The following is an 11,005-nucleotide window of genomic DNA, read 5'->3' as shown; positions in this document are numbered from 1 at the left end:
TCGCCGACACATAACGAGCCTCTCGCAGAAGTGGTGAGATGAGAAACTGAACAGATTAACATTGTTATGCAGAGGATCCGCCCGAAGTAACATGCAATCAGCCCAGGAATCCTGTCCAGTTCTTGATGGGTCCCTTCAATCCTGCGCCTCGTGTGTGTATACCAGGGGATTATCCTCCAGATCTGACCTTTCATGACGACCCGGTGCCCGTGAGGCAGGAATGCTTGCCTGTCCCTAGCTCTGAATAATGCCACAAACATATCAGGATATTACTGGTTTAGGATTAAGGTAAAAGAATATTCCGGTGATGGCATCAAATCTCCGAGTAAATAGCGAGTGTGTTAGCAGTAGTTGGTGTGTGTGTCAGTGTTGCAGTGTGTGTTAGTATGGTGCACTATGTATCAGTATGATGCAGCGCCAGTGTGATCCATTGTGTCAGGATTGTGTAGCGTGTCAGCCCAGAGTGTCAGCCTGGCGTGTGTCAGCCTGGCGTGTCAGCCTGGCGTGTCAGCTATAGTCCGTCACAGTTGGCCTCAGGTGTTGATGCAGAGATCAGCGGTGGCGGCGTTCGTCAGTTAAAGCTGAACTCGTCGGTACTTTGAGGTGTGGAGTGGCTCCCTCACGACACCCACACCCTCGTGGGTCGTCTCAGGTGTGGAGTGGCTCCCTCACGACACCCACACCCTCGTGGGTCGTCTCAGGTGTGGAGTGGCTCCCTCACGACACCCACACCCTCGTGGGTCGTCTCAGGTGTGGAGTGGCTCCCTCATGACACCCACACCCTCGTGGGTCGTCTCAGGTGTGGAGTGGCTACACCTACACCCTCGTTCTTCTTCCTTATGGGCAAATAGAAGACTGGCACATAGGAAGCAGTCTTCAAGAGGTAACATTGGTTCAATGTGTTTGACAGTGACGCAGACAGGAATATGTCTGGCAGTGACGCAGACAGGGATAAGTCTGGTGAGGTGTTGTGAGGCCGGACAGGCAGACCCGGGATGAAGTTAATCAAGTTGTATTGAAGTGGAGTGAGCCGGCTGGTGGTCACCTCTCCTGGCTCCCCTATCCCCCAGCCCTGCCCCAGTCCATTCCAGCCCTGCCCTAGTCCACTCCAGCCCTGCCCCAGTCCACCCCAGCCCTGCCCCAGTCCACCCCAGCCCTGCCCCAGTCCACCCCAGCCCTGTGTGTCATGTCATCGGCATGTCAGATGAATGACTGTGTCACGAGAGAGACACCCCGGTGCGTGTTGATGGACTGTGGGTCTGACTCACTGGCTAGCAATTAAGGTAGAAGCCAGGAAGCACGAGCCGAGAAATAGTGTGGTTTTCGGACGATGTCACAATAACGTGGGTGAGGGTATGATGATCAACTCATACATCAGGTAATGGAGGAACGACGACGTTTCGGTCCATCCTGGACCATTATCAAGTCAACACGTCTTAATAAGGGTCCAGGACGGAGCAAAACGTAGTCGTTCCTTCATTGTCTGATGTGTCGTTTGATCATATTATGGGTTTTTTTCTGGAGAGGGAATGGGAGCAGTAGGGAAGGAATACGTGTTAATGGTCACACACAGGAACGAGATTAATTAATTCTCACAGTGTGACGGATGTTCTTGAGTGTGAAATAAAAAGTCACAATAGTTGGTGGTCTCTGGTGGTTGCATCAGCGCTTCGTGGTCATTCATGAATGAACAGAAAAGGATATTTCTTGTCTGAATGAACAGGTGAGTTAATGATAGGAAAATGCTCCACGAGTAATGTACAAGATAAAGATGGTGGTGTGTGTGTGTGTGTAAGGGATAATGGCATGAGACTGATGAAGTGTGTAATGACAGTAGGCTGTGTATTACAAATACATACAATAGGTACAAATGTGTACTTGTGTATATATTGTGGATAAGAGTCTAATTATGTGCTCATGAAGAGACACATGTAATATGTGATATAGGCAGAGGAGAAACACACACATGTTGACACGCAAAAAAATCAAGGAATTTGGTTGATTACTTAAGAGAGAGCGGGAAGTTACCTTCCTAGTCTTGGGTGTGAATACATCTGAAATTAATTGAATTAGGAAATTTACGCCTATGGCCATGCGCTGGAATTGGAAAATTATTCAACGCAGAAAATTAAAGTAAATATATGTGCAATTCCCAGTAATAAATGCAATTTATAACGAAAACACCGAATGCCATGTGGACGTATCTATACGGATTTTTTGGTTATGCAGAGTTATTAGGTATATGTTGTTGAACAAGCTGGTAGGTGGGTGAGAGGGAGGGCCTGGGGGGTGAGGGTGCTGGTAGGTGGGTGAGAGGGAGTGTCTGGGGTGTGAGGGTGCTGGTAGATGGGTGAGAGGGAGTGCCTGGTGTTATGAGGACGCTTGGAGCTGAGGATCAAGAGAAAGCGAACACCATCAATACAGATCAAGGAAAGTAAACATGATACAATGACAACTAAATAACCCAATAACGAAGGAAGAAAAATTATTAAAATATATAAAAATAATTCATCCTCCTATTTTGGTAGTGCTTATAGTAACGATGAGTAATATATAAGTAACGATAGTAACTTATATATATGGATATAAGGATGCGGATATAATATTTATATTATATCTTATAAGTAACGATAGTATATATATACACCGACGAACAACGAAATTAGAAAGTAGAAATCTGAACTATTAAGTTGGACAAAAAAGAAAACTATTTTTGACTTGTGTTGCTTTGACAAACTAAACTAACTTAACCTAACCTTCCTAGGCTTAATACACGATATCTGAGGCCTAATATAGTACATATGTGTGCTATATTAGGCCTAGGAATATTTATTTGTGTTTTATCTTTATTTATTTTAAAAGAATTCGTTATTCATTAGTATACTACTATCTAAACAGGAGGATGGATTGCAATAATAATAATAATTTATTCTTTATAAGATGGCAGGAAGTGCAGCTGGAGACTAAACAGGGAATATACATATTTAGGATAAATAAATGAAAAGGTTTAGTGGTGACTAGGAAATTAAATGGAGAGAGAGAGAGAGAGAGAGAATTGAGATTGAGGTGAGGTGTGGGAAGACAACAAGATTAAATACAAAGGGAAGAGAAAGTGGAAGAGCATCACTGCATGTACTAAATGTGGGGAAGGAACAGATGTGAGCAATATGCGTGTGTAAATAATTCATCGCAGTGGATGGAGTAAATGGATTGGCTGTGGAAGACTTTCTAAAAGACCTGACATAGTGCCGTTGAGGCGGTTGATTGGAAAAAACCGTGATTGCAAAATTGAATATATTCTGAGTGAAACAACTCCAAAGTAAATTAACTAGTCTCCCGAGTGTCGTTGGCAAGGTTCACGGCACAATGTGGGTTGTGTGGTGAACGGAACCTGTAATAAAGAAGATGTTCCTGGCGAAGTAAGAGGCTGTGTGGAGGAGAGAGTTCACCTGGGGCAGCTGATGATTAGTGAGAGCGGCCAGGTGTGTCTGGCCTTAATCACTCGGGAGAAAGTGTGTGGTCAGCAGAGAACCTCACTCGCTTTTGTTTTAATGACAGTTCACTTTCTGTGACGCAGTCATGTGTGAGTGATAACACAGTGTCTATACATCATGTATGTTGCACTGCGTTACACTGTTTGGTATTCCTCAATTGTTCAGTATGTATATACGAGCCATGTGTATATACTATATAGGAGTCAGTGAGATTATTGGAGGAGGCCATACACTTAGAGTTTATTCACTTTATATGAGGAACTATCAGAGGCTGTGTGCTGGTGACGCGGCGTTGTATGAGAGAATGAGACATACAAAAGTATAGTTGTGAGTTCTCTTTGTCTGCTAAAGATAACTGCAGAAATACAAGTAAAAGCAATTTCATGTTATATGACAGATGATATCATGCCTTTAAAATCAACATGAAAGTAAGCACTGTAATCTCTCCATTATTTAAACACGTGTGTTGTGTAACTGAGAGTTTCAGGAAGTGAGTGGAGGGTAAAGTAGACAGTAGAGCAAGGGAAGGAACGCTGTTAGTAGAGACAGAGCTCTGGTGAGGAAGAACAAGGTAGGAAGAGATGGGAGCAGAGGCCTCCACGAGGGAGATACGGTCCCAGCACCCAGTGAGGGACCAGAGAACACGAGTCTACCGTGAACATACACCAGAGAGTTAGAGCAGTTAGAGTGACACACTGTGAGCACTGTGTGGCGGTGAGAGGATAAACAGAGCAATGACACTTATTAAAAAGAGGCGGAAACAAAAAACCTGTACTGTGCAAAAATGTATTAAAGATTAATGCAGTTTGATCATGTGAAATGAATGGATAGAGTCAGAGGTGAGGGTGGTGTCAGATGTGAGGGGGAGCGTCAGATGTGAGGGGGAGCGTCAAATGTGAGGGGGGGGGGGCGTCAGATGTGTGGGGCGCCAGATTTGTGGTGCTTCAGGGGTGGGCTGCTAGAGAGGCTGGATCCTTCAAGGGTGTGACTCTTCAGGTGTGTGGTACTTCGAGGATGTAGTGCTGCAGAGGTATATGGCTTCAGGTGTGAGGTGCTTCAGGTATGTGGGGCTTCGAGGGTGTAATGCTGCAAAGGTGTAGTGCTTCAGGAGTGCTGTGCTTCAGAGGAAGAGCGCCACCAGTCTTCACTAGCCTCTGAGTGAGGAAGCAGGTGTGTAAGGTTGTCACTATAAATTCTTGACATTCCTTCCTGGGTTTTTTCCTACCACGGACGTGGCCACACATTTACAATGCTAACCAGCATATATACATTTTCTTCTGTCCTCCATGGATAGGCTGAGATCTGTTGTACATATTGTTCAGTGATGTATAGAAGAATCAACCACAGAAGATTATAGTGCTTTTAAAATGCTAACCTAACATCCATACATGAATACATAAATTTACATCTCTCCTACATAAACAATGTTCAAGGTATGTTGTTTTATGCATAATATGATTAATGTGCGTTTACAAAGGTGAAATGTAATTCTGACTAGCTGACACATATACACAAAAATACATATATATGAATATATATGTGTACTTATATATATATATATACATGTCTCTCCCTCTTTGATAGGTTAGATAGCCCCAGGTGTGAAACTTGTGTGTTGTTAAGCACTTAACCATTGAGGGTGATATGAATGTTTTTACAAGCTCAGCTTTACGGTTGACTTACAACATAACACAATATTGGGATGTGTCTTACTGATGTATCGTGATGTACGTGGGGGGGGGAACTCCGGCCGCACTCGGGTCCCTCTTCTCCGCTCCTCCCCCCCTCTCTCAGCTCTCTTTCTCTATCCATCACCTCTACAACTTTCTCCCCCTCTCATCTCTCCTCCCTCTCTCTCTCTCCCTCCCGACCCTCTCTCTCTCTATTCCCCCCCCCCCCCCACCTCTCACCTCTCCCCCTATTTTTGCCCTCTTCCTTCTCCACCTGTCTCCCCCTCTCTTCTTCATCCTACCTCTCCCTCTTCTCCTTCTTTCTTTCCCTGAATCTGTCTGCATCCGTCCCTATATGTTCTTGTCTGTCTGTCTGTATTTTTTCTGACTGCGTTCCTGTTTCTCCCTTGGTCGACCTAATTTCTCTGCAGGCCTATCTCTGTCTCTGTCTCTGTTTCTCTCTGTGTATCTGTTTCCTGCTGGCTTGAGAAGGGGGGGTAGGGCTTTTAAGCTTACGCAACATGCTTTAAAATGTTCTTATACAACAAATTATCTCTCCCGCTCTCACCCATCTTGTCTAGTCTTTCCACTCAGAAAAATAAAAAATACAATAGTTTCACATTGGCTTTGAGAAAGCCTTTATAACTGTCTGAGGATCGTCTGTTATATTGTAATGGCCACTGTATGGTGATTAGAAAATTTATGTTAATTTTCCCGATATTAATGCCAAATTTGTCATTTTACTATAAGAATTTTATATTTTTGTATTTTTTGGAGGGTGGGGGAAGTCATATTTTTAGAACTTTTGCCAGGTGTTGCTAGCGGACAGTGACAGTCAGTGGTGGGAGTTAGTGTGTGATCATTGACTGCTGTTCCTTTCCCTCCGTCTCCGGCCTCCCTCCTCACACACACACTTCCCCCGTCAGTGTGCGCCCATAATGCCAGTCCTTCATCTGAACATATGTTTAAATAACTCTAAATTTAGATATTTAGATGCAAGCGAGGAACCTCAGTAACGCGGGGTGAAGATATGTTGACCAGACCACACATCGGAAAATGAAGGAACGACGACGTTTCGGTCCGTCCTGGACCATTATCAAGTCTGGTAATGGATAGAGAGTTAGAGACTGTGGCATAGACAAATATGGCAGGAAAGTGATGAGCAAGATGAGGTGCAGGTAAGAGAAAGGAAAAGGTGAGAGTAAGATGAAAGGTAGGAATGGGATGAAAGCTTAGAATAAGAAGAGGGGTAAAAATAAGATGAATAGTAAAAAAGAGAAAAAGGTAAGAATAAATGAAAATGGAAAGAATAAGTAAATCAGGAAAAGAAAATGAAAGGTAAGAAGTATGGAAAAAATTAATTGTAAAATGTATAAACAGGAAAAAAGCTAGACAAACAGGAAGGAACAATAAAGAAAAAAAATACTACAAGAGGCCAAAAAACGACGAGCAGAAAGAAACCAAGTAACGTGAGAGACAAAGGAAAGAGACTGGAGGAGGCAAAGCTTACGTCAGATCACGTTTGTTAAGAAGGTTAGAGCATTTGTGTATATGCCGTAAAGAGAAGACTCAGTGGCAACAAGGCAGGACTAAGGTTCATGTTGGCAAGTTGTATATCAGAGCCGATTACACAAGACGGTGTTTGTGAAGAGTAGAGGCAGTATATATTTATTTTCTGAACTCACGATAAGGTCTACGGACTCTGCGCGGCACATTTCACAACCAAACTTCACTAAGAGCCCGTGTCCCCCTTTCATGGAGGCTGTGCGCCGAGCCTGACCACCCCTCCCCCACCTCCTCCCTCCCAGTCACTCGTGATAAAATCACCATTAATCCTGCAACGTTTAATGAAGCTATCCCCAAGCGTCTGGCCTCCAGCCTGACAGACATACATTCTGATATACTTCAAATGTTGTGGGTGTTAATGAAGGTTACGCCGTCAGTTCCCTTGTGAGGGGATGGGTCAGTTCGAAAAAGAGAGAGAGAGAGAGAGGAGACGAGAGTGAGTGAGAGAGCGTCAGAATTAATATACGCCATCACATTTGACCATACAGAACCTCCGTCCGGGAAATGGTTAGCAAACCTAACACTTGGATATGTACGATACAAATTTAATTTAATAGGCGTTCTAATCTAATCAACCCGCCTAACCTCACGATGCAGATGACCGACGCTGTATCGGCGATGGCGGGCACTGTATAACACTGTATAACACTGTATAACACTGTATAACAGCGGACACTGTATAACAGTGTCCGCCATCGGCCTCGGAGGGAAGGCTAACGGAATGACAGACGAGAGAAGATTACGTAAGGAACTTAGGAAGGAAGGAATAGCGAAGGTTAGAGGAAAGGTCGGAAGGGGGCGAAAGCAGGAGAGGGAGAATAGGAATAAACAGAAGACTGGGAAAGAGGGAAGAAGGTGTAACACTTTTTGGTTTATTTTAACTGTGTAAGAAGTGTAAGGATGTCTAATTTCTTGTGTGAATACGTGTTCTGTGTGTGACCGCTGATGGACTGTGGCAGCGAAGGGGGGGGCTTAAATGGGTCTAGACCAGGCCAGGAGGGACTGGCTGTGTTTAGATCTCAGTATAAGCCATGAGACTGTGTCAGTTACTGGGCGTCAGATGAAAACCAGGAGCAGGTGCATATATGTGAGAAATAGTGAGAGTAGAGAGATGGAGAAAAATGTGAGTATGTAGCGGGAGAAAGAGAGAAGTCAAGACTGACTTAGTATGAGGGAGGAGTGTGAAACTAGCTCATCCATTAAGGAACTTTGAGTTCGAAGAGGAGTGACACTATGTGGCTGGAGTCAAGGTCTCTTTGCCATAAAAAAAACAGTAGCCCGTTGTTAACTATTAAGAAGTCTGGAGAAAGAGAAGGAAGTTGCTCTGAACTATGCCAGGAATCCTAGGGTGGTGTTCCCTTGCAGAAGGAGAGTACGAACAGCTCTGTCAATCAGAAACTAGGTAAGTGCGGTAAGTCATGTTATTCTTTGGGATAGTATACTGAGTTATGTTATCCAAGCTTAGGTTTTCAGTGAATTAAAAATTAAACTCCCCCCCCCAATCCCCAGCCTAAGTGAAGTTCAGAATTTCCCCTTTATGTTACGAGGTATTAATAGTTGTAATGATTGATGAATGTAGCAAGAAGATGGGTCCAACTGTGGGCTTTGATTTTTGTATGTAGGGAAGTATAGGTGATCGCTGGTCCAAGCTCTATGTGGGTTAAAGTTGGGAATAACTGGTGAAGATTACTTTTGTTGGGTAAACGTAGGCGCTCTCAGACACCAGGGCACTACAGGGGCTCTCAGACACCAGGACACTACAGGCGCACTCAGACACCAGGACACTACAGGCGCTCTCAGACACCAGGACACTACAGGCGCTCTCAGACACCAGGACACTACAGGGGCTCTCAGACACCAGGACACTACAGGCGCACTCAGACACCAGGACACTACAGGCGCTCTCAGACACCAGGACACTACAGGCGCACTCAGACACCAGGACACTACAGGCGCACTCAGACACCAGGACACTACAGGGGCTCTCAGACACCAGGACACTACAGGGGCTCTCAGACACCAGGACACTACAGGCGCTCTCAGACACCAGGACACTACAGGCGCTCTCAGACACCAGGACACTACAGGCGCTCTCAGACACCAGGACACTACAGGCGCTCTCAGACACCAGGACACTACAGGCGCTCTCAGACACCAGGACACTACAGGGGCTCTCAGACACCAGGACACTACAGGCGCTCTCAGACACCAGGACACTACAGGCGCTCTCAGACACCAGGACACTACAGGCGCTCTCAGACACCAGGACACTACAGGCGCTCTCAGACACCAGGACACTACAGGGGCTCTCAGACACCAGGACACTACAGGCGCTCTCAGACACCAGGACACTACAGGCGCTCTCAGACACCAGGACACTACAGGCGCTCTCAGACACCAGGACACTACAGGCGCTCTCAGACACCAGGACACTACAGGGGCTCTCAGACACCAGGACACTACAGGCGCTCTCAGACACCAGGACACTACAGGGGCTCTCAGACACCAGGACACTACAGGCGCTCTCAGACACCAGGACACTACAGGCGCTCTCAGACACCAGGACACTACAGGGGCTCTCAGACACCAGGACACTACAGGCGCACTCAGACACCAGGACACTACAGGCGCTCTCAGACACCAGGACACTACAGGCGCTCTCAGACACCAGGACACTACAGGCGCTCTCAGACACCAGGACACTACAGGCGCTCTCAGACACCAGGACACTACAGGCGCTCTCAGACACCAGGACACTACAGGCGCTCTCAGACACCAGGACACTACAGGCGCTCTCAGACACCAGGACACTACAGGCACTCTCAGACACCAGGACACTACAGGCGCTCTCAGACACCAGGACACTACAGGCGCTCTCAGACACCAGGACACTACAGGCGCTCTCAGACACCAGGACACTACAGGCGCTCTCAGACACCAGGCCACTACAGGCGCTCTCAGACACCAGGACACAACAGGCTCTCTTAGACACCAGGGCACAACAGGCTCTCTTAGACACCATGACACTACAGGTGCTCTCAGACACCAGGGCACAACAGGCGCTCTCAGACCCCAGGACACTACAGGTGCTCTCAGAGACCAGGACACTACAGGCGCTCTCAGACACCAGGACACTACAGGCGCTCTCAGACACCAGGACACTACAGGCGCTCTCAGACACCAGGACACTACAGGTGCTCTCAGACACCAGGACACTACAGGCGCTCTCAGACACCAGGGCACAACAGGCGCTCTCAGACACCAGGACACTACAGGTGCTCTCAGACACCGGGACACTACAGGTGCTCTCAGAGACCAGGACACTACAGGTGCTCTCAGACACCAGGACACTACAGGCGCTCTCAGACACCAGGACACTACAGGCGCTCTCAGACACCAGGACACTACAGGCGCTCTCAGACACCAGGACACTACAGGTGCTCTCAGACACCGGGACACTACAGGTGCTCTCAGAGACCAGGACACTACAGGTGCTCTCAGACACCAGGACACTACAGGCGCTCTCAGACACCAGGACAAGTTCATAGTAGTTTATCAGTTTGAAGAGAGTTACAAGCTGTTAAAGTATTGTCAAGTGCTCCTCAGTTTCACAAGTTACCCGAAAGCTTGCAAAGTTTGCGGGTAGTTTTTCGTCCAAGCAGAGTAGTGTTGTGCAGGACTGCGCTCCAAGGTGGACTTCGTGATGATGTTGAGTGGGCAGAGTAGTGGAGGAGCCGCGTGTGTTGGAGTGTGTTAATGATGTCAGTGTGACGTCTCGGGTGTGTGCTACCAGGAACCCGACAGTGTGAACCTCACACCTGCTAGACTAACACAACCTCACTCATGCATTAACCACTTAACGAAAACAAATCCACAAGGGCCGTGACGAGGATTCGAACCTGCGTCCGGGAGCATCCCAGACACTGCCTTAATCGACTGAGCTACGAATCCTCGTCACGGCCCTTGTGGATTTGTTCATTTGATGCATCACGTTAGTGTGATCTCTGTGTGTACTTAACGATAAATATGTTGGGCTTAAGGCCTGGCAGCCTCTGGAGGGCTGTTAAGACCAAAAAGGTGCTTACTAACTCATTGGCAAGTATACTCTATTCGTGATCACAGTCTACGACGTAAGTAAACTCTGAGTGTATACGCACCTTTTGGTGTAAATGCCTTGTCTGTTCCTTGTGCTCGGACAAGTCAAATTCGACTCGCTTGTCATCGTAAAAGCGAACAATTATGTGACAAGTTTTGACAAAGAGTTGAAGACCAAAA

At 46.6% G+C, this 11,005-nt stretch overlaps 1 protein-coding gene across 1 annotated transcript; it reads left to right on the top strand.

Annotated features, from left to right (window-relative positions):
* Positions 1-7,451: 7,451 nt before the first annotated feature.
* LOC138372978 (uro-adherence factor A-like) lies at positions 7,452-10,278 on the top strand. Its single transcript, XM_069339019.1, has 2 exons — positions 7,452-7,505; positions 8,440-10,278. The coding sequence occupies exons 1-2, from the start codon at positions 7,452-7,454 to the stop codon at positions 10,276-10,278; spliced, it is 1,893 nt and encodes a 630-aa protein (XP_069195120.1).
* Positions 10,279-11,005: the final 727 nt, after the last annotated feature.

Source organism: Procambarus clarkii, chromosome 40 (assembly GCF_040958095.1).
Source record: "Procambarus clarkii isolate CNS0578487 chromosome 40, FALCON_Pclarkii_2.0, whole genome shotgun sequence".
NCBI classification, from domain to species: Eukaryota; Metazoa; Arthropoda; class Malacostraca; order Decapoda; family Cambaridae; genus Procambarus; species Procambarus clarkii.
This window is presented reverse-complemented; position numbering and strand designations above follow the sequence as displayed.

Bases quoted from the DNA above. Each gene is read 5' to 3' on its own strand.
- LOC138372978 (XM_069339019.1), top strand. From the start codon at position 7,452: ATGACAGACGAGAGAAGATTACGTAAGGAACTTAGGAAGGAAGGAATA. The intron at 7,506-8,439 runs GTTAGAGGAAAG...GGGTAAACGTAG, and splicing joins GGAAGGAAGGAATAGCGAAG to GCGCTCTCAGACACCAGGGC.